Source organism: Odocoileus virginianus, chromosome 15 (genome assembly GCF_023699985.2).
Source record: "Odocoileus virginianus isolate 20LAN1187 ecotype Illinois chromosome 15, Ovbor_1.2, whole genome shotgun sequence".
Classification (NCBI taxonomy): Eukaryota; Metazoa; Chordata; class Mammalia; order Artiodactyla; family Cervidae; genus Odocoileus; species Odocoileus virginianus.
In genome coordinates this window covers 50,550,337-50,574,228 of record NC_069688.1, presented here as the reverse complement: position 1 = coordinate 50,574,228, position 23,892 = coordinate 50,550,337, and the positions used below count along the sequence as shown (strand labels likewise).

General features: G+C 36.4%; 1 protein-coding gene across 11 annotated transcripts in view; it reads left to right on the top strand.

The window, feature by feature from the left end:
* VPS13B (vacuolar protein sorting 13 homolog B) overlaps positions 1–23,892 on the top strand; it is a 780,541-nt gene that overhangs the window by 69,330 nt on the left and 687,319 nt on the right. For all 11 annotated transcript variants that reach the window (XM_070477337.1, XM_070477338.1, XM_020914637.2 and 8 more), the window contains 6 exons: positions 1,979–2,247; positions 9,017–9,112; positions 9,577–9,699; positions 10,169–10,306; positions 11,188–11,275; positions 22,676–22,867. In XM_070477337.1, coding sequence (XP_070333438.1) covers positions 1,979–2,247; positions 9,017–9,112; positions 9,577–9,699; positions 10,169–10,306; positions 11,188–11,275; positions 22,676–22,867 — 906 coding nt within the window. The remainder of the gene's footprint in view (positions 1–1,978; positions 2,248–9,016; positions 9,113–9,576; positions 9,700–10,168; positions 10,307–11,187; positions 11,276–22,675; positions 22,868–23,892) is intronic.

Genomic DNA, 23,892 nt, shown 5'->3' with positions numbered 1-23,892 from the left:
CATCAGAGTCTTTTCCAACGAGTGGGTTCTTTGCATCAGGTGGCCAAAGTATTGGAGCTTCAGTTTCAGTCCTTCCAATGAATATTCAGGACTGATTTCCTTTAGGATGGACTGGTTGGACCTGTTGGCAGTCCAAGGGAGTCTCAAGAGTCTTCTTCAGGAGCACAGTTCAAAAGCATCAATACTTTGGCATTCAGCCTTCTTTATGGTCCAGTTCTCACATTCAGGTATCACTAGTGGAAAAACCATAGCTCTGAATACAGGGACCACTGTCAGCAAAGTAATGTCTCTGCTTTTTAATATGCTGTGTGGGTTGGTCATAGCTTTTCTTCAAGAAGCAAGCATCTTTTAATTAAATGGCTGCAGTCACCATCTGCAATGATTTTGGAGGCCCCCCCCCAAATAAAATCTCTCACTGTTTCCCCATCTATTTGCCATGAAGTGATGGGACCAGATGCCATGATCTTAGTTTTTTGAATGTTGTGTTTTAAACCAACTTTTCCACTCTCCTCTTTCACTTTCATCAAGGGCCTCTTTAGTTCCTGTTAGCTTTCTGCCGTAATGGTGGTGTCATCTGCGTATCTAAGGTTATTGATATTTTTCCCGACAGTCTTGATTCCAGCTTGTGCTTCATCCAGCCTGGCATTTCACATGATATATTCTGCATATAAGTTGAATAAGCAGGGTGAAAATAAATAGCCTTGACGTCCTCCTTTCCTGATTTGGAACCAGTCTGTTGTTCCATGTCCAGTTCTAACTGCAGCTTCTTGACCTGCAGGCAGGTTTCTCAGGAGGCAGGTCAGGTGGTCTGGTGTTCCCGTCTCTTGAAGAATTTTCCAGTTTGTTGTGATCCACACAAAGGCTTTGGCATAGTCAGTAAAGCAGAAGTGGATGTTTTTCTGGAACTCTCTTTTTCAATGATCCAGTGGATGTTAGCAGTTTTGTCTCTTGTTCCACTGCTTTTTCTGAATCCAGGTTGAACATCTGGAAGTTCACGGTTCACGTCTGTTGACGCCTGGTTTTAAGAATTTTGAGCATTAATTTGCTGGCATGTGAGATGAGTGCAATTGTGCGGTAGTTCGAACATTCGTTGGCCTTGTCTTTCTTTGCGGTTGGAATGAAAATTGATGTTTTCCAGCCCCGTGGCCACTGCTGAGTTTTCCAAATTTGCTGGCATATTGAGTACAGCAGTTTCACAGCATCATCTTTTAGGATTTGAAATAGTTCAACTGGAATTCCATCATATCCACTAGCTTTGTTTGTAATGATGTTTCCTAAGGCCCACTTGACTTCACCTTCCAGGATGACTGGCTCTAGGTGTCTGTTACTCACTAATAAGAAAATCATTAACTTATTTTTCTCAATATCATATTAAGAATAATTTAAGAATATAATGTAATATTATGTTATTATATTATAATATATAAGAATAATATGATATTAAGAATAATCATCATAACATTTACTTTCATCCTTGGGATAATCCTTTTTTTGGGAGAGGAGTACATTTTGCCTAGGAGCACTTGGCGTTCTCTTTCTCTTTTGGATGTGTCAGGAAATCAAGAACTCTTCTTGGATTTTTGTGATGTTTCTGAAAAGCGTCATTTTTTTCAGCAGCTTAGCTTTATTTTTGGGAGGTGAGTTTTATGTTGTTGTTTTTGTTTAAATTAGTGAGGGAAGCCCTAAACAGTGAATTTATTCTTTGTATTTATCAAAAATTTATCAAAAGTATATAATAAAGTACTCACAATATAATACTGTGTAGTACTAAAGGAGACTGATCCAGTATAATGTATAGAAACTTGAAAGTGGTAATGCTAAATTATTGGTTTCAAACAATAATAACCAGTATATGATTTGTTCATGCTTTATATGTAGAAAGAATCACGTGTGAGAAACATTTGTATATAATTTAAATTCCTAATTATTCTTTTGTTTTAATTCTCTTGATTTATTTAATACAACTTTACTTTGATAGGTGCTGAAGATGAAACACGAATAGATATGCAGTATCCTGCTCAGTACAAAGGCCAAGAGCTGTATTCACAGCAAGAGGACGACCAGCCACAGGGATGGGTATCATGGGCCTGGTCATTTGTCCCTGCCATTGTGAATTATGATGATGCCGAGGAAGACTACCTTGGGAATGATCCTACATCAACTACACATCAACAAAAAGCCCAGACTTTGAAGGATCCTATTGTTTCTATAGGGTTTTATTGTACAAAGGCAACTGTGACTTTCAAAGTAGGTTTCCTTTTTTTTTTTTTAATGTTTATCTCTCAACTTTAATGCTTAAACTTTGACTTCTAGTAAGAATCTAGCTTATTTTACATTTAGTAGATGTGAGATGGAGTCTAACTATCCTTACTTCATAAAGTTACATGTCCCCTCATCTGAAATCTCTGAACTTTGGTCTCTTTTTGTCTTAAGGCCTTCTCCACTTTCCTTTTTTAATAGCTTTATAGAAAGTTTTTCTTTCCCTACTGAATCTTTCATTTGGCATACAAAGATGTCATAGTGTTTCCATTAAAAAACAGATGCACATGAGAAAATCTCCCAATATTTTATGTATCCCTCCAGCTACTATTTCATCTCTGTGTTGTGTTTCATTACAATATTTTTTTCTTTTTTTACATTGTTTGAATTGTTGGAGTATAATTGCTTTACAGTGTCATGTTTCTACTCTACAAAAAGGTGAAATCAGCTATATGTGTATATATATATATGCCCTCCCTCTTAAGCCTCCCTCCCCTCCTTTAGTCCCACCCCTCTATGTTAGCCCAAAGCATTGAGCTGAACTCACTGTGCTATATTGCAGCTTGCCACTAGCTGCCTCTTTTATGCACGTATGTGTGTTAGTCGCTTAGTTGTGTCCGACTCTTTGCTATCCCATAGACTGGAGCCCACCAGCCTCCTCTGTTCATGGGATTCTCCAGGCATGAATATTGAAGTGGGTTGCCATTTCCTTCTCTAGGGAATCTTTCCGACCTAGGGATCGAATCTAGGTCTCCTGCATTGCTGCACATTCTTTACCATCTGAGCTTAGGGAAGTCCCTATGTATGTTTATATGTCAGTGCTACTCTGAATTTGTCCTACCCTTACATTCCTTGTCCTGCCATGTCCACATCTGTTCTCCTTGTCTGCATCTCTATTTCTGCCCTGCAGATAGATTCATTTGTACCGTTTTTCTAGAAATATATATAAAGAGTTGTTTATATAGTTTCTCTCTTTGCTCACCTCTCTCTTTCCCTTAAGAGAGTCCTTTTTTTTTTTTTAAAATTCTCTAGATCTTGCTCTTTTTTTTTAAAGCAATATTTAAAATACTTATGAGTACTTCCTCCATTAACAAATGCATGCAAGATCTCAAAAGAGATCATATAATAGGTATTTTCAAGTTAAACAATATGGTGAACATCCTTTTATTTTAAGAAATATAATACTACTAGTACTTTGATACTGCTTATGTGTTCTTTGATCATATATTATCTTCTCTGCCTCTTAGCTATAACCCACTCTTGATTTTGGGTTATTTCTTGACCTTTTTAGTAGTTCAGTTCAGTCACTCAGTCGTGTCCAACTCTTTGCGACCCCATGATCTGCAGCATGCCAGGCCTCCCTGTCCATCGCCAACTCCTGGAGTTCACCCAAACTCATGTCCATTGAGTTGGTGATGCCATCCAACAATCTCATCCTCTGTCTTCCCCTTCTCCTCCTGCCCTCAATCTTTCCCAGCATCAGGGTCTTTTCAAATGAGTCAGCTCTTCGCATCAGGTGGCCAAAGTATTGGAGTTTCAGCTTCAGCATCAGTCCTTGCAGTGAACACCCAGGACTGATTTCCTTTAGGATGGACTGGTTGGATCTCCTTGCAGTCCAAGGGACTCTCAAGAGTCTTCTCCAACACCACAGTTCAAAAGCATCAATTCTTCAGGACCTAGCTTTGTTTATAGTCCAACTCTCACATCCATACATGACTACTGGAAAAACCACAGCCTTGACTAGATGGACCTTTTTAGTAGTAGTATCACACATATATGTTCCTGAAGAGTATCTAATTCATTCAACAAACTTACATTAATGCCATCTGTGTACCATGCATTGTTTTGTCTCTAGAGATTCATAGTGGACAGATCAGATGTAAATACCTCTGCCTTAAAATGTAAATCGTTAGTAAAAATAAATATATATAATATACCCCTTGATGATAAGGGTTATGTAGGAAAAAAATAGAAGGAAAGAGTAATAGTGAATGCTTCCACTGATTGTGTAGTTTAAAAGCAGGTGATCAGGTTTCATACTGAATGATGTAAGTCAGAAAGAACAATATCATGATATTGCTTATATGTGAGCTCTTAAAAAATGGTACAAATGAACGTATTTACAAAACAGAGATTGACTCAAAATGTACACAGTAAACTTATGGTAACTAAGGGGGGAAGAGTAGGGAAGGGATGAATTGGGAAATTGGGATTGACATAAACACTGTATGCTCAGTCAGTCATGTCTGACTTCTTATGACTCCGTGGACTGTAGTCCACCAGGCTCCTTGGTCCATGGGGATTCTCCAGGCAGGAATGCTGGAGTGGGTAGCCATGCCCTGCCCCGGGGCATCTTCCCAACCCAGGGGTTGAACCCAGGTCTCCTGCATTGCAGGTGGATTTTTCACCGTCTGAGTCACCAGGGAAGCCCATGCACTATTATTTATAAAATAGATAAACTAACGAGATCCTACTGTGTAGCACTAGAAACTTTTCAGGACTCTTAATGACCTATATGGGAATAACGTCTAAAAAGAATACATACATGTATATGTGTAACTGACTCACTTTGCTCTACAGGAGAAACTAACACAACATTGTAAATCAACTATACTTCAGTAAGTAAATAGATAAATAGAATGGTCAGAGAAAGCTTTAATGGGTTGTGGGTCTTTCAGTATAGACTTGCCAAAGAGGAAGTTTTGCAGACACATGAGAATGAATATTCTAGGAATAGCAAATACAGAGGCCCCCAAATTTCAAGGAACAGCAAGGAGGCCAGTGAGGCCAAAGCACAGTGAGTTAATGTGTAAATAGTATAAAATCGTGTCAAAGAAGTTATGGTGTTGGGAGAGGCCCATAAATTGTCCAGCTATGTAGGTCACTTTAGGGACTTTGTCATTAACCTTGGATGAGATAAGAAGGTTTGGGACAATTTTTAGCATAGTAGTTCTAGGCTGATCTGAATTACATCCCTGTGTTGAGAATGGGTTATAAGGGGGCAAAAGCAGCAGTAAGGAGATCAGAGAAGATTGCAATTTTCAAACAAGAGATGATGATGATGATGCCTTGGACTAGGGTGGTAGCAGGTGGAAGTGTGAAAAGTAGTTGAATTTTGGATGTGTTTGGAAGGGCAAGAATACAGGACTTCCCGTTAGATTTTATTGGCTGACGTAAAGGAAATAGAGTATCCAAGGATGACTCCTGAGCAACTGGAAGGGTTGAGTTCTGATTTTCTGACATGAAGAGTACTGTGAGAGGATTGGCTTCCCAGGTGGCTCAGTGGTAAAGAATCCACCTCCCAAATGCAGGAGACACAGGAGACATGAATTTGATCCCTGGGTTGGGAAGATCCCCTGGAGAAAGAAATAGCAACCCACTCCAGTATTCTTGCCTTTAAAATCCCATGGACAGAGGTGCTTGGTGGGTTCCAGTCCAGAGGGTCCCACACAGTTGCAAACCACTGAGCATATGCACATGAGAGGATTAGGCTTGTGATGAATTTCAAGAGTTTGGTTTTTGACAAGTCGGTGAGGGATACAGAAAATTAGTCACTAGTGATGTAGATGGAAAACGAATAGAGTGCCTGTCTGGAAGCTAAGTGACATAAATGTTTTATAATGGAGTAAGTCATCTGTGAGAATGAATTCATTAGATTTGTCAATGTGGAAATTATTGGTGATTTTGACCAGAACAGTGATTTGACACTGGTGGAATCATAGTTGGTGTTATTTTAAAACAAATGGGAAGACAGGTGGGAATGTAACATGGTGCAGTCACCGTGGAAAACTGGTAGTTCCTCAAAAGGTTAAATGAAGAATTATCAATGACCAAACAATTATACTCCTAGCTATATAGTAAAAAGAATTGAGTTCTTTTAAACTTTTGTAAATTTAGAAAATATGGAATAGTTTTAATAAGAAAAATCTTTGAACTCAAGTAGATGTACGTCAATCTTCATAAAAGCACTTTACAATGGCAAGAAAGTTGAAACAACTTAAATGTCCATTAGACAGATGAAGGAATACTAGTCTTTTCAGAAAATAGTGGCTATTCTTTTTTGATAGTACATCAAACTTAGTAAGTAGTAACTTAAAAAAAACTAGTTGTATCTCCAGCTCTTGAAAATTGTCTAGTTCATAGTCAGCATCTGGTACGTTGTCATCTTAGCAGCAGCAGCATCTATCCATCTACCCATCTCCTTATCTAACTTAGCATTTTTCTAAATTTTTGGACCCTCTTTTAGATTATTTTCTTTGATTTTATTTGTCTTTGTGGATTTATTTTTTCTATGGACACAGTTTTCTGAAAAAGATAAACTCGTGTGTCCAGCCTGTAGAAGTAGTATTACATATACTGTTCCAGACAACTGTTAGATACTGGAAATGTAGCAATGAAAAATCAAGTTTCTGCTCTCGTGTTTTTAATTTACCTTAGATTGTTTAACTGCTTGAAATAAGCTTTTTCAATTAGTAGTAAAGCTGTATAATTTGTAACTCTAGCAGATGGTAGATAAAAAATATTTTAAAATAAGTAGTCTTTGAAGATTTTTCTATTGAAAACTATTCCATATTTTCTCATTTGACAAAGCTCAAAAATGTAGAGAATAAATTTCAACAGAAGTTTAGTCATGGCTTGATTAATTTGAAAGATGTTTGTTTGGAAGGGGGATAGTTTGGGAAAGAAATGATAAATAATGTAAACATTACCTCTACTATTTTAACACCATTGTTTATTATTTCTGAATTTTATGAAACAAATTTTGCATCGGAAATTCACTGATTTAGCTCTGTTTAAAGTAAAGGGATATGGGGCAATCTGAAAAAAATAAAAATGATAGAACAAACTCTTTAAAAATATAACAAAAAACCAACTGTCGCAGATTGTTGCTAGATGTCTTGCCAGTTTCAGCTGATCCAAGTGCAGTTATTTTAAGTTTATGAGTGAAGCCAAGGATTGCTAGTAAAGTATTGTCTTTTCTGGTGACTTTTACATGTTTACTTTTAAATTTGAAATTATTCTGGTAATGTTTCTGTTAACTTCATTGATGAGAAGAATTGTATTATTGAGTCAATCAGAATAGGCATTTTATATACAAAACTTTTATAGACATTTTGGGTATTATTTGTCATTAGTCAATATATCTTAAATTTACAGCATTTTTGTTTCTCTAAGGGAAATATGTTGATATTTAGGAGGCAAATGTTAGAATTCATTGTTCAGCTTGGGTTTGAAGAATGTATGGAATTAATTTGTGGTTCATAGTTTGGTCAGAAAATAAGGTCATGTTTCTGCATTAGCATTCTGAACAGTTGATATCAATCCAACAAAAATCATGCCAAATTAAACGTAGCATTTAAAAAATAATGTTGAAAATTGTTCTTGTAATGTTTGAGTCCTTTTAATCAATTAATTGCTTTTTTGCTAAAGTAATTGTAGACAGCTGAAGGGCAATCAACTAAAATATTCCATTTTACTTAAGCATTTTAGATTATAGAACCGTACTTTGAAACAGCAGCATTGTGTATACCAGTTCTAGGAGCATCCAAGAAATAAAGCCTTCTATAAAAACTTACTGTTATAAAATTTGAGAATAATTTATTGATTCCTAAGGTTATCAAGAGGTTATCATGCTTAGAATTGTAGCTTTTCAGTTCAATAAGTTCGATATGATATAAAGGTAATTTTTTTAAATGTTATCTTTGATTTCACATTAAAGTTCGAAGAATATATCCATTTCATAAGAATAAAGGTGACTGTTAGTCATTAGTAAGCATGAATTATTAGTAAACATGAGCAGAATACCTTTTTTTTAAAGTAACATCTTTATTTTGGAATAGTTTTAGATTTACAGGAAAATTCAAAGATGCTTAGTACAGAGAGTTCACATACATTTCTTACCCAGTTTTCCGTATTATTAATATCTTACACTATCACAGTACATTTGTCAAAACTGGGAAGCTGATGTTGGTGCATTACCGTTAAGTTACAGATTAATTTCATGACATTTTTTGTAACATGATCCAAAGCAGAGTACCACATGGCATTTAGAATAGTATAATTTTTGAGTATGTAGAAATAATATGCTATGAGTTTCAGGGAAGTGAGTGCATGCACATAAATACATACATACATATACATATATATATAGTTTTGTTAGCATCTAGGTCAATCCTTGTTATGGAGCAGGCACTCGGTAAGTATTTGCATGCTTGAATGAGTGTGTGGAACATACCATGAGATTATATACTTTGAAAGTAAAGCCCTAGGATCTGTTTCCCTCCTAGAACTAAAAAAGTTTTGTTGAATCCGTGTTTCTTCACAGCTTTCTTTAAAAGTGCAGATTGGTAGAAATCTTAGAAATGATTGAACTAAAGCTGATTGAATAAATTAGTAAAGAGAGAATGAGGTTAAAATATGGATATATTTTTAACAGAATATATGAACCATTTTATGAGTATGGAACTATTATAGCTACATAGCTTTTGCCTTTTTAAACAGCATTATTAACCAAAAGGAGTTAAATAAAAGTAAAGTATTTATATTCTGTGTATGATCTTACTAGACTAGCATATTCAACCTTTATACCATGGATAATCTGTTACAGCTGTTTTTGTTGCACCTGTTTTCCTGCTTAGTAATTAAATTTCCTGAATCTTAAAATTGGCCTAGTTTCCATCAATTCATCATAATAATGACAGTTTATTGCCATTTAATACTAATTTGACTTACTTAATATTCTTATATTGTTTCATAGCTTACTGAAATGCAAGCCGAGAGTAGTTATTACAGCCCTCAAAAAGTAAAATCTAAGGAAGTATTGTGTTGGGAACAAGAAGGAACTACAGTTGAGGTAATCCATTAACATTGAATGTACTTTCAGAAATCTTTAGAATGGTGTTTAAGGTTAATATTTAATAAATAAAGGTTTTTAAAATTATAAATAGTATGTTTAAAATTATATTTATAGCTTTGTATTTCTATTTTGGAGATCAGCAGTATTGACTGAAGAAAAATTCTTTAATGAAGATTTTAATGGAATATGCAACATTAGTTTATTCTTTCATTTGACTTGTGTGTGCTCATATGTATTTGTGGATTAATGTTCTTCTTCAGGTGCCAGTCATTGAGGATACAAAGGTGTCAGGATACAGAGACAAATTAGATGCTTCTTTTTTAATAGGGTTTGTAATCTGAGGAGAATAAATTTGGAAAGGTAACCCTAAAGATGTCTCAGCTGACTTAGAAATTCTGCAAGGAAAGCCTGTAACATTTTTGTTGAAATTTAAGTTCATAATCCTTCTTTTCCTTCTATAGGCCCTTATGATGGGAGAGCCTTTCTTTGATTGCCAGATTGGTTTTGTAGGTTGCAGAGCCATGTGCCTTAAAGGAATTATGGGTGTTAAAGATTTTGAAGAGAATATGAATAGAAGTGAGACCGTAAGTCAAAATCTCCCCGTTTCTCTCTCTCTTTTTTTTTTTTTGGATAGAATGTAGGGATAATGAGGTGCTTATTGAAGTGTTTAACTATACCAAAAAAATCTGTTAGACTGCATATATCTTTGGCTTCAGAGGGGAACTTTACTGTTTTCCCCTGTAAGAAATTATAGAGCTCAGGGGAATTGAAAAAGTTGGTAGTACTTAACACCTGGACAGTAGTTCCAAATTCTTTCCAATTCATAAATGTTTCTTCTTTCTTGTTTATGGCAGCTACTTGGAGTTCCTCTTTGGTTTGTTAAAATGTTCTTTGCCAAAATAGGCAGTGAAAACGGAGACAGCATTCCTTGTCTTTTTACAGGACTTCTAGTTGTAATCATTTCTGTTGACTACTGAATTGGTGTTACAAAACCAATGTTTCATTTTCTTTAACAATTTTCCTCCTGTCCAAAAATTTTGCATTTATTTTCAGGAAGCCTGTTTCTTTGTTTGTGGTGAAAATTTGAGTATAAAAGGTTTGACATACCTCACAAATTCATTGTTTGATTACCGAAGCCCAGAAAATAATGGTACTCGTGCAGAATTTATCTTGGATGCAGCTACTCATAAGGTCAGAGCATGTATTTTTGAGCTGAATTCTAGGTTGTGCTGGGGTGGAATACTTGAGCTTGCCATGTTTCTTCCAGTAGTCTGTTCTGAATGCTAGTTGTTTATTCAAACATCTAGAATATTTTTATACAGCTTCTGTATCTATTAGTTTATTTATCCATTCCATACTGTTAAAATCGTCATGGTGAAAAGATGTAGAATTATTTCTTTTCATTTCAGTTACTTTTGAAGTATGGGATTAATGAAAAGAAGTGAATAATTTCACATTTTACTATATGTTTGTCTTAGTCTTATTTGAATTTTTCATATAAGATTATATTAATGTACTTTTTATGGAATAAATTTAAAATTCAAAAAATGTACTGAAAGTTATTTTAATAGGCTTAGTGATTTACACTGCTCCTACAGAGTTAATTTTATAGTTGAAATAAAGAATTTAATTTTGACCTGCATAATTAATATACATTTAAAGATATTTTAGTATTTTTTAGTGTTTGAACTGTTTCATATAAGTGTACTAAAATATTAATGATTGACTGTATTTGAGAGTTTATATTAGACAGTTTTGTGACGGTGATAAAGGTTAAGACCATACTGTCCTATTCCATTGTAGGTATTCATTAACCAACATTTTTGACAAAGTGGTGAAATTGTCTAGTAGAATTATAGATGTCCTTTTGTGTCGTCCATAGTAGAGGTAATACTGCCTTTTTTAGAAGTAAATTCTTTGGGTAAACTCTGTTCTTCCTTCTGTTTTGGTAATCTTTTGAGTTGGTACATATTCTCCATAAGGATATATGTCTGATTCTTGACATGTCAGGTTTTTAACCCAGGAATCTGTTCTATACAATGTGTGTTCTGTTCGCTTTGCTTTGTTGGCAGGAGACATATACTGAGATAGCTGGAATGCAAAGGTTTGGGGCATTTTATATGGATTACCTGTATACAATGGAGAACACCACTGGCAAAGGTACTGGTTTCTTTCCTTTATGTTTGGCTTTGCTTGAACAACAAAAATAGGACTTCTTTAGCGTCAATTGGTCCTGGATTGATTGCATTCTGTAACATCAGAGTTATGTTTTGTTACTCTGGGGAATAATTTAATGTCATGTTAGAATTGTCTTAGATTCTTAACATTTTTAGTCCTTTCTTTGTGTAGCTGATTGAAAATACTATATTTTATATTCAGTTTAGTCGCTCAGTCGTGTCCGACTCTTTGCAACCCCATGAATTGCAGCACGCCAGGCCTCCCTGACCATCACCAACTCCCGGAGTTTACCCAAACTCATGTCCATTGAGTTGGTGATGCCATCCAAACTAGAATTAGTTTGTAATATGTACCACATGTTAAAAATTTCGATAGATCAAATTTCATGTTGTCAAAGAGCATGAACATTTCCTTTTCTGTATTTAAATACATTTTGGAGGTTATTTAGATCCTTTTATTACAAAAAGAGCTTGTCATTGTCTATAATAGCCAGGACATGGAAGCAACCTAGATGCCCATCAGCAGATGAATGGATAAGGAAGCTATGGTACATATATACACAATGGAATATTACTCAGCCATTAAAAAGAATTCATTTGAATCAGTTCTAATGAGATGGATGAAACTGGAGCCCATTATACAGAATGAAGTAGGCCAGAAAGATAAAGACCAATACAGTATACTAACATATATATATGGAATTTAGGAAGATGGCAATGATAACCCTATATGCAAAACAGAAAAAGAGACACAGATGTACAGAACAGACTTTTGGACTCTGTGGGAGAAGGCGAGGGTGGGATGTTCTGAGAGAATAGCATTGAAACAAGTATACTATCAAGGGTGAAACAGATCACTAGCCCAGGTTGGATGCATGAGACAGGTGCTTAGGGCTGGTGCACTGGGAAGACCCAGAGGGATGGGATGGAGAGGGAGGCATGAGGGGGGATCGGGATGGGGACCACATGTAAATCTGTGGCTGATTCATGTTAATGTATGGCAAAAACCACAACAATATTGTAAAGTAATTAGCTTCCAACTAATAAAAATAAATGGAAGAAAAAAAGAGCTTGTTGTTTCAAACAAAAAAGTAGAAATATATTTTTCTAGAAATTATGGACACAGTCTTATGTTTCATTCATTATATTAACAATCAGATGATTTCGGGAATTTAACTACACTGTGTTGTGCTTATTCTGATTCTTTTTCATATTGAAAACTTAGTCAAAATAGGGTCACCATGTTTTGTTAATTTTTCATATTTTAATACATGATCTGTTTGTGTTAGATGATGAATTAGATATTGTGAATACAAAAAAGAGCAAGGCATTTCTCAGGAAAGCAATAAATAGTATTTATACACTTAAATAAGTGATTTGAATACAGCATGTTAGAGATAGTAATATAAACAGACAGCTAGAAGAGGTCCAGGTGAGAAAGGGATTACCTTGTCTGTGGTGTTGAAGACTTCACAGAGGGGAGTTGATCTTGAAGGATTGTTATAGTTTGTTAGATGAAAACAGAAGGCAAGAGCAGTGATTTTCTGCTTCTTAATTTCAAAATGGATTTCTAAATGTCAGTGTTCTCATTGGTTAAATCTTGGATTCACTTCTTTCCCTAAACTCTTCCTGAAATAATCTTATTCTTTTTCATGGATTTGGGTACCTTCTATATGTTGTTGAAGCCCATATTTGTATGTTTGGTCCATACTTTTTAAAATGTAGAATTAAATATATGCCATGCACAATTGACACTTTCACTTCTGGGTCTCATACGTATCTCAGAATCGAATGTGATAATTGAATCATTGATACCCTCATGACCACAGTCAATGGGATCTTGAGTTGGACATGATTGAGTGACTAACATACACACACATATCCACCTTCTACTTTTCTCCTATTTTCATGATTATGTTGCTCTTGTATGCTTAGTTGTGTCTGACTCTTTGTGACCCTATGGATTGTAGCCCTCCAGGCTCTGTCTGTGGAACTTTCCAGTCAAGAATAGTGGAGTGGGTTGCCATTTCCTACTCTAGGAGATCATTCCAACCCAGGGATTGAACCCACATCTCTTGTGTCCCCTGCATTGGCAGGCAGATTCTTTACCAGTGTGCCACCTGGGAAACCCATTTTCATGGTTTTCTTATTGGAATATTTACTTGCTCTCTTCTGGTTGTGCAAGCCAGAAATCTGTGAATCATCCATCACACTTTCTCTCCTAGCATCCAACCCTTCAGAACATTTCATCACATCTTATCTGTAGAATCTGTCTTGAATCTTATCTTTTCTTAAGGTCCACCATTAATGCTCTCATCCAGTCTTTTATCATCTCTAGATTCTAGTAGTTTTTTCACTGGCTTTCTCTTTCTACTCTTGCCCTCCTATGATCCATACTCCAATCAGACTGGTTTAATTCTGTGCTTAAAATCCTTACTGCCTATGCATTGCTTTATTTAAAAATAAAATTCAAATAGTTGATCCAGTTTGGGTCTTGAGTTACTTGATAGATAGTGATAATCATTACAGAAGATAGAGACAAAAAAGGAAGATTTTTGGAGGAAAAGATGTGTTTTGAGGTACCTGTGGACACTGGTAGAGATGTTTCAGGTTTCTCCTACTGCAGCACTGGTATGGAACCGCTGGTAATCCGAAATGGTATAAAATGAGGAAGCAGTTACCTTAGTGCAGACCTTGTTAATAAATGCATGAAATAAATGAAGATAAAGCTCAGATGTTCACAGACACTGTTCACAGCTAGGGCAGCTTGACCCTGAGATCCTGAATGTAGTTCCTGGGGAAGGAACTTGCTGGAGCCCCCTCTCTATGCTGGGGCCGCCTGTGAAATGCTTCACTGTGAGACAAGTGGTGAATGCTGTTTTCACCTTTTTATGTAAAAGTAAAAATTCTTTTTACATTTCTTTTGATTAGGGGAACAGGTATTAATGTAGATTTTCCGTAAAAGAAAAATGGCCTAAAGCTAACTTTTGAAAACAAGGGATAATTGTATATGAAAGTGCAATTCCAAAGTCCTGTTCTGAGAGCTTTGCAAATTTTTATTGTGTTGTAGTTGCCAAAAGTAAGCTGGTAGGTTTCTTCTTGTTTAGTATGGTGTCTTCTGCAGGTGCTGTCTCTTTGGTATTTTCTGAGGAGACGAAGCTTGAAGTAGTCTGCCTTTCACGTAAAGGAAACCTCACACTGAAAATTTTGTTTTTTGTGTATATTTGTTTTTAAAATTTTTACAAGATTGACACATAATTTTATATTTACCTAGGGTGCATATTTATTTCTGACTGACATGCTGGTAGTTTGTTAACTTGAATTTTTCATACACTTAATTGCTGTGAATAATATGCATTGTTGTATATCTTAATCTTTAACTTTTTAAACAAAATGTTAGATCATAACATACAAACAAGGTTCTGTACGTTTGTGTACAGAATAGCAAAGAAATATAAGCACCTGTGTATTTCCCACATAAGTCGAATAACAGGATGATGTCAACATTGCTAGCCCACTGTGTGTTCCTTTTCCATCAAGTCTCCTTCCCTCACTGTAGGAAACTGCTGTTTTGAGATTGGTGGTCACCATTTTGGTTTACTCCTTACATGGATACTTTCTCAGGTGTGTGAGCAGATAATTTTTTCCAGAAAAATAATAAAAATCCACTGCTGATTTAACTTGTGAATGTCACATGTACATTAAAAATACATTCTTTCATTCACCCAACAATCTGTTCATTTTTTCGTTGCCTGCTTTTTGGTAGCTGCTTTCCTATGTTTTTTTTTTCTCATTGTGAATCTATATTCATTTATAATATAGAAAATAGCTAGTATTTGTTGAATGGTTTTAAATGGAAGGCACTGTTCTAGGTGTTTTACATATATTAGCTTATTTAATCTTTAATCCTGTAAGGTAGATAACAATATTCCCATTTTCCAGATGAGGAAACGGCAAGTCCTATATACAGATTTCATAACTTGGCCAAGATCACACAGTGTATATGTGGGATTTGAACCCAGTTAATTTAACTCTACAGCTTGCTTTTGTCACTGCTCTGATCAGATTTTCTTCTTTCTTGGATTACTTGAAACAGGAAATTTGTGGAATTTTTGGTATTTATAAACCTAAGGAAAATATTTTGAATTATCAAGAGGTTAATTTTGAATTCTTCAAAGAAATATTTTATTTAAAATTCTTGGTTTGTTGTGATTTGACATTTATTTGTTTCTATAGTTCAAATTTGGCTTCCCATGTGGCTCAGATGGTAAAGAATCTGCCTGCAATGCAGGAGACCTAGGTTCAATCCCTGGATTGAGAAGATCTCCTTTAGGATGGACTGATTGGATCTCCTTCCAGTCCAAGGGACTCTCAAGAGTCTTCTCTACCACCACAGTTGAAAAGCATCAATTTTTCGGTGCTCAGCCCTCTTTATAGTCCAACTCTCACATCCATACATGACCACTGGAAAAACCATAGCCTTGACTAGATAGACCTTTGTTGGCAAAGTAATGTCTATGCTTTTTAATATGCTATCTAGGTTGGTCATAATGTTCCTTCCAAGGAGTAAGCGTCTTGTAATTTCATGGCTGCAGTCACCATCTGCGGTGATTTTGGAGTCTGACACTGTTTCCACTGTTTCCCCATCTGTTTGCCCTGAAGTGATGGGACCAGATGCCATGATCTTCGTTTTGTGAATGTTAAGCTTTAAGCCAACTTTTTCACTCTCCTCTTTCACTTTTATCAACAGGCTTTTTAGTTCCTCTTCACTTTCTGCCATAAGGGTGGTGTCATCTGCATATCTGAGGTTATTGATATTTCTCCCAGCAATCTTGATTCCAGCTTGTGCTTCTTCCAGCTCAGTGTTTCTCATGATGTACTCTTGCATATAAGTTAAACAAACAGGGTGACAATATACAGCCTTGACGTACTCCTTTTCCTATTTGGAACCAGTCTGTTGTTCCATGTCCAGTTCTAACTGTTGCTTCCTGACCTGCATACAGGTTTCTCAAGAGGTAGGTCAGGTGGTCTGGTATTCCCATCTCTTTCAGAATTTTCTTCAGTTTATTGTGATCCACACAGTCAAAGGCTTTATTTAGCATAATCAATAAAGCAGAAATAGATGTTTTTCTAGAACTCTCTTGCTTTTTCGATGTCTTTGGGATTGGAATGAAAACTGACCTTTTCCAGTCCTGTGGCCACGGCTGAGTTTCTCAAATTTGCTGGCATATTCAGTGCAGCACCTTCACAGCATCATCTTTCAGGATTTGAAATAGCTCAAGTGGAATTCCATCACCTCCACTAGCTATGCTCGTAGTGATGCTTCCTAAGGGCCACTTGACTTCACATTCCAGGATGTCTGGCTCTCTGTGAGTGATCACACCATCGTTATAATCTGGGTCGTGAAGATATTTTTTGTAAAGTCTTCTGTGTATTCTTGCCACCTCTTCTTAATATCTTCTGCTTCTGTTAGGTCTATACCATTTCTGTCCTTTATCGAACCCATCTTTGCATGAAATGTTCCCTTGATGTCTCTAATTTTCTTGAAGAGATCTCTAGTGTTTCCCATTCTGTTGTTTTCCTCTATTTCTTAGCATTGATTGCTGAGGAAGGCTTTCTTATCTCTCCTTGCTGTTCTTTGGAACTCTGCATTCAAATGGATATATCTTTGCTTTTCTCCTTTTCTTTTCGCTTCTCTCGTCCATAGTTCATCAGGCACTCTGTCTATCAGATCTAGTCCCTTAAATCTATTTCTCAGTTCCACTGTATAGTTATAAGGGATTTGATTTAGGTCATACCTGAATGGTCTAATGGTTTTCCCTACTTTTCTTCAATTTATGTCTGAATTTGGCAATAAGGAAGTTGTGATCTGAGCCAGAGTCAGCTTTTGGTCTTGTTTTTGCTGACTGTATAGAGCTTCTCCATCTTCCAATGCAGAGTATAATCAATCTGATTTTGGTGTTGACCATCTGTTGATGTCCATGTGCAGAGTCTTCTCTTGTGTTGTTGGAAGAGGATGTTTGCTATGACCAGTGTGTTCTCTTGGCGAAACTCTATTAGCCTTTGCCCTGCTTCATTCCATTCTGCAAGGCCAAATTTGCCTCTTACTCCAGGTGTTTCTTGACTTCCTACTTTTGCATTCTAGTCCCCTATCATGAAAATGACATCTTTTTTGGGTGTTAGTTCTAAAAGGTCTTGTAGGTCTTCAAGCATAGAAGACTTGGAGTACAGAATGGACCAGGGCAATGCCTAACAGAGTTTTGCCAAGAGAACGCACTGGTCAGAGCAAACACCCTCTTCCAACAAGACAAGAGAAGACTCTACACATGGATTTCATCAGATGGTCAATAGGGAAATCTGATTATATTCTTTGCAAAGATGGAGAAGCTCTATACAGTCCAGAAAAGTAAGACTGGGAGCTGACTGTGACTCAGATCATGAACTCCTTATTGCCACATTCAGACATAAATTGAGGTAAGTAGGGAAAACCAGTAGGTCATTCAGGTAGGACTTAAATCAAATCCTTTACATTTATACAGTGGAAGTGAGAAATAGATTCAAGGGATTAGATCTGATAGAGTGCCTGAAGAAGTGTGGATGGAGGTTTGTGACACTGTACAGGAGGCAGTGATCAAGGCCATCCCCAAGAAACAAATGCAAAAAGGGAAAATGGCTGTCCGAGGAGGCCTTACAAATAGCTGAGAAAAGAAAAGTGAAAGGCAAACGAGAAATGGAAAGATACACACATCTGAATGCAGAGTTCCAAAGAATGTCAAGGAGAGATAAGAAAGCCTTCCTCAGTGATCAGTGCAAAGGAATAGAGGGCAACAACAGAATGGGAAAGACTGGAGATCTCTTCAAGAAAATTAGAGATACCAAGCGAACATTTCATATAAAGATGGGTTTGATAAAGGACAGAAGTGGTATGGACGTAACAGAAGCAGAAGATATTAAGAAAAAGTGTCAAGAATACACAGAACAACTATGCAAAAAAGATCTTCATGACCCAGATAACCATGATTGTGTGATAACTCACCTAGAGCCAGACCTCCTGGGATGCAAAGTCAAGTGGGCCTTAGGAATCATCACTACATACAAAGCTAGTGGAGGAGATGAAATTTAGTTGAGCTCTTTCAAACCATAAAAATTCATGCTGTTAAAGTAGTGCACTCAATATTCCAGCCAATTTGGAAAACTCAGCAGTGGTTACAGCACTGGAAAAGGTCAGTTTTCATTCCAGTCCCAAAGAAAGGCAATGCCAAAGAATGTTCAAACTATCTCACAATTGCATTCATCTCACACGCTAATAAAGTAATGCTCAAAATTCTCCAAACTAGCCTTCAACAGACATGAACCGAGAACTTCCAGATGTTCAAGCTGGTTTTAGAAAAGGGAGAGGAACCAGAGACAAAAAAATTGCCAACATTCGTTGGATCATCGAAAAAGCAAGAGAGTTCCCAGAAACATCTACTTCTGCTTTATGGAGTACACTAACACCTTTGACTGTGTGGATCACAACAAACTGAAAATTCTGAAAGAGATGGGAATACCAGACCATCTGACCTGCCTCCTGAGAAATCTCTATGCACGTCAAGAAGCAACAGTTAGAACTGGACGTGGAACAACAGACTGGTTCCAAATCAGGAAAGGAGGAAGTCAAGGCTGTATATTTTTACCCTGCTTGTTTAACTTTTATGCAGAGTACATCATGCGAAATGCCGGGCTGGATGAAGCACAAGCTAGAATCAAGGTTTCCAGGAGAAATATCCTCAGATATTTCTGAAAAATAACCTCAGATATGCAGATGACACCACTGTTATCGCAGAAAGTGAAGAAGAACTAAAGAGCCTCTTGATGAAAGTATAAGAGGAGATTGAAAAAGCTGGCTTAAAACTCAACATTCAAAAAAATAAGAAAGTGGCATCCGGTCCCTTCACTTCATGGCAAATAGATGGAGATACAGTAGAAACAAAGGGAGACTTTACACTTCATGGCAAGTAGATGGAGAAACAGTGGAAACGAAGGGAGACTATTTTTTGGGGGGCTCCAAAATTACTGCAGGTGGTGACTGCAGACATGAAATTAAAAGGTGTTTGCTACTTAGATGAAAAGCTGTAACCAACCTAGGCAGCCTATTAAAAAGCAGAGATATTATTTTGCCAACAAACATCTGTCCAGTTAAAGCTGCGGTTTTTTCAGTAGTCATGTGTGGATGTTAGAGATGGAATACAAAGAAAGCTGAGCGCCGAAGAATTGATGCTTTTGAACTGTTGTGCTGGAAAAAGCTCTTGAGAGTCCCTTGGACTGCAAGGAGATCCAAGCAGTCCATCCTAAAGGAAATCGGTCCTGAATATTCGTTGGAAGGACTGATTGTGATGCTGAAACTCCCAATACTTTGGCAACCTGTGCGAATATCTGACTTACTGGAGAAGACCTTGATGCTTGGAAGATTGAAGGTGGGAGTAGAAGGGGAAGACAAAGGATGAGATGGTTGGATGGCATCACCAAGTCGATGGACATGAGTTTGAGTAAGCTCTGGGAGTTGGTGAAGGACAGGGCAGCCTGGTGTGCTGTATTCCATGGGGTCGCAAATCATCGAACATGATGGAGTGATTGAACTGATAGTCCAAATTATCAAAAAATGCTTGGAAAGATTGAAGGTGGGAGTAGAAGGGGATGACAGAGAACGAGATGGTTGGATGGCATCACCAACTCAATAGACATGAGTTTGAGTATGCTCTGCAAGTTGGTGAAGGACAGGGAAGCCTGGTGTGCTGCAGTCCATGGGGTCGCAATGTGTCGGATACAACGGAGTGACTGAACTAATAGTCCAAATTATAAAAAAATGCCCTGAATTTTATCTTAGATATCTAAATGCCTATTAAACTAACAATTTTACAAAGTTTGTAGTGGATTCTGAAACTTGGAAAGCAGATTTGATTGGTGTACCCTAAGTTCATGGTAGTAGTTACTCAATTGTAAACATTAGTAAATGCAGAGTAAGAAAAGGAGCTCGTATTATTTATTTTTGTAATGAATGATGTAGTAGTAGTTTATCCACAGTATAAAATGACATAAAGAAAAATTAAGGTAATAAATTTTCCTTGTGCTACTGTTTGATATTAATAAGTATTCTGACAATTATTTTTTATGCTACGTGGAAGTACTCAATGTTTGAGAAACTATTTCTTGTTAATTTACTTTAAATGCTTTTTTAAATAGTTTTAGTCTTTTTTTATTTAAGAAGTTATTCCAAATCTTTTTATGGACCTAAAGTAGGTAGATGAAAATGTAGAATACAACAGGAATGTTTTAGAGACATACAGATAAAACTGACTCTAGTTATTGGATTATGGAAAACTATGAAAGAGAGGGATCGTGCTGCATTGCCCTTTAGAATCTGGGTGCCTTGGGAGAGTGTTAATGTTAATTTGGGGGAATGTTGGAGTAGAAGGGTTCTTGTTTCCTCAATTATTGTATTTAAGGCTTAATTTTCTAGTTCCTTAATTTTCCTAGTTCCTGTGTTAAGAGCTACTTTTTTTCTTTAAAGTTATAGTTTTATACAGAGACTTAAGCTCTTAAGTTTTAAGTTAAATACAAGTAAACTTTATAGGGAACTAGTTGGAAAAGAAAGCAGGTTAATTTCTAGTGAAAGAAGCCATACATAGAAAGGAGGGATATATATGTATATACTCCTGAAGAATGGAAGTGGAGTTCCTAGTGCAGTGGCTACTTTGGTAGCTTGCCAGTTCCTCTTCTGATTGGAAGAGGAGTAATTTTCTCTTGATAGGTATAAACGTATGGGCAGCGTGGGCAGTGCAGGTTCTGTTGCCTTTGGCTGTCCTGGACAGACTGGCACGTCCTTCATTATCCTTAGGCTAACTGGATATTATCTTTAATCTTAATAAGAATAGCTGAATATTCAGGGGGCTGGAGTTACCAAACATATCGAGGGTGGGCATGGGTAAAATACCTTGCTGAAAAGATGCAGCTAGAAGTCAGTTACAGTTTTACCTTTTAGATAAATGACTGGCATCTAAATTTAAACTGCATTATAATCAAATTGCATTAACTGAAAAAAAACATGGAATCCTCTAGACTTCATTGTTTTAGAGACAATCTGATGTCTAAAAGAAAGGTCGTCTTAGGAAGTGACATTTTTTAAAAGACGCCTAGTAGCTCCTGTAGGACTCAAAGGCAGGATATTTTCCTTGGTTTTGAATGTTTTGATTTGCAGCAAGAGTCCTTCCGCTTATCTTCTAGTTGCCTCATCTTGACAGGTAACTCTAGAAATACCTGGTTTAGCTATGGAAAGTGATTTTTTTTATGTTAATGATAATGTTATTTAAACCTAATATATAATGTGATTCAATATTATTTATGTGTATCATAAAATATATTTTAAGATTAACTTCGTATGTTTTATTTGTGACATTTATGTTTGTATATAGTCATCTTGTTAAGGATATATGAATAATAGATATAATTATTTTTGTCTGTGGTACTGAAACTAGAGATTGAACTGGACTCCTTTTTTCTGAAATGAAGGAAATGTATTTTTGAAAAAGTTATTAAAAAGTGTACGTGGATGAAGAATTTTTGTCTTTAAAAATAGTAAAATACTAGAAAGTTTTGCTTACCTGTTTTTGTTTGAATCAATATGAGTCAATTGAAATTTACTTTATGTTATCACTTAAAATAGTGAATTTATATATTAAAACCAAATATTTAATGTAGGTGTGGACATACTGGATAAAAAGAAATACCTATAGGTAGAACCAAGATTTTAAAGAAAATCTTGGTTCCTCTTTCATATATGGGCAGATAAGGGATTGAGGAAGTTGGCTTTCACCCTTGGAGCATAACCATAGTGATTTTATTCTGGAAAAAGTTCAAAGTGGGTAATACCTGTTGTTAATTTCCATGGTAATTATAAAACTCTCAAGTCACCTTTTAACTTGTAGTCTTAAGTAATCAATTTTTCAGTGAAACTTCTAAGATAAAATAGTAGTAAAATGCAACTTCTTCTAGAGTCTGACTTCCCAGTCCACCTAATAGTATTGTATGCAGAATTAGTGGGTATAGGTCAATTAAATGTTAGAGAATAATTTTTCAAGAATGACCATTTTAGTTTTATAGCAGATATTAAAACATTAAATAGATAACAAGAATAGTTGTTTTTTAAAGTACCTGGTTTTTTTGTTAATAACATCTCATCTGCATAAAGAAAAATAGATCAGCAGGGTTCCGTGTATCTACCTGATATAGAATTGTTCTTAAGGCATTAAGGTCTAAGCTGAAAAGATAAGAGTAATATTAAAATACGTACTTGATATATCTGATTGGTGCTTAGAATATTAATATGAATTTTGGCTTCTTGTAGGTTCTGCAAATCAACAAGACTTTTCTTCAGGAAAGAGTGAAGATCTGGGAACAGTTCAGGAAAAGTCTACCAAAAGCCTTGTTATAGGTCCTCTTGATTTTCGCTTGGATAGCAGTGCAGTACACAGAATTTTAAAAATGGTGGTTTGTGCCTTGGAACATGAATACGAACCATACAGTAGACTAAAACCAGGTTTGTTTTCACTTAATTTTGAGCCTCTTGCAAGTTGATTTGAATGATGCTTCCCTAGTAGCTCAGATGGTGAAGCATCTCACCTGCAATATAGGAGACCTGGGTTTGATTTCTGGGTCTGGACGATCCCCTGGAGAAGGAAATGGCAACCCACTCCAGTATTCTTGCCTGAAGAATTCCATGGACAGAGGAGCCTGGTGGGCTATAGTCCATGGGGTCACAAAGAGTCGTACATGACTGAGTGACTCAGACACACACACACATAAATACGAATGATGTATTTAAAACAAGAGCTGATCGGACCTACATCCAAAGGTTAGTGCCTGTGAAATCACGGAGCACTGCCGTGAATGCCTGGTCTGTTCCTGAACTCATTTCTTGCAGCTCGTTTCAGTGTGTGCTCTGCCAGGCATTCTGATGAGTGCTTGGATGGTAAACCGTTCAGTGCCCCAGTCATCCAGGTCTGTGCCCAACCACTAGTCCTGATGAAGCTGAAGTTGAATGGTTCTTTGAAGACCTACAAGACATTTTAGAACTAACACCAAAAAGATATGTCCTTTTTGTCATAGGAAACTGGAATGCAAAAGTAGGAAGTCAAGAGATACCGGGAGTAAAGGCAAGTTTGGGCTTGAAGTACAAAGTGAAGAGTTTTGCCAAGAGAATGAACTGATCATAGGAAACACCCTCTTCCAACAACGTAAGAGATGACTCTGCACATGGATATCACCAGATGGTCAATACCTAAATCAGATTGATTATATTCTTTGCAGTGGAAGATGGAGAAGCTCTATACAGTCAGCAAATGCAAGACCTGGAGCTGATTGTGGCTCAGATCATGAACTCCTTATTGCCAAATTCCAACTTAAATTGAAGAAAGTCGGGAAAACCACTTGACCATTCAAGTATGACCTAAATCAAATGGTGAATGTACTGTAATTTGTACAGTACAGTGTACCGTATGAAGTGACAAGGAGATTAAAGGGATTGGATCTGATAGAGTGCCTGAAGAACTGTGGATGGAGGTT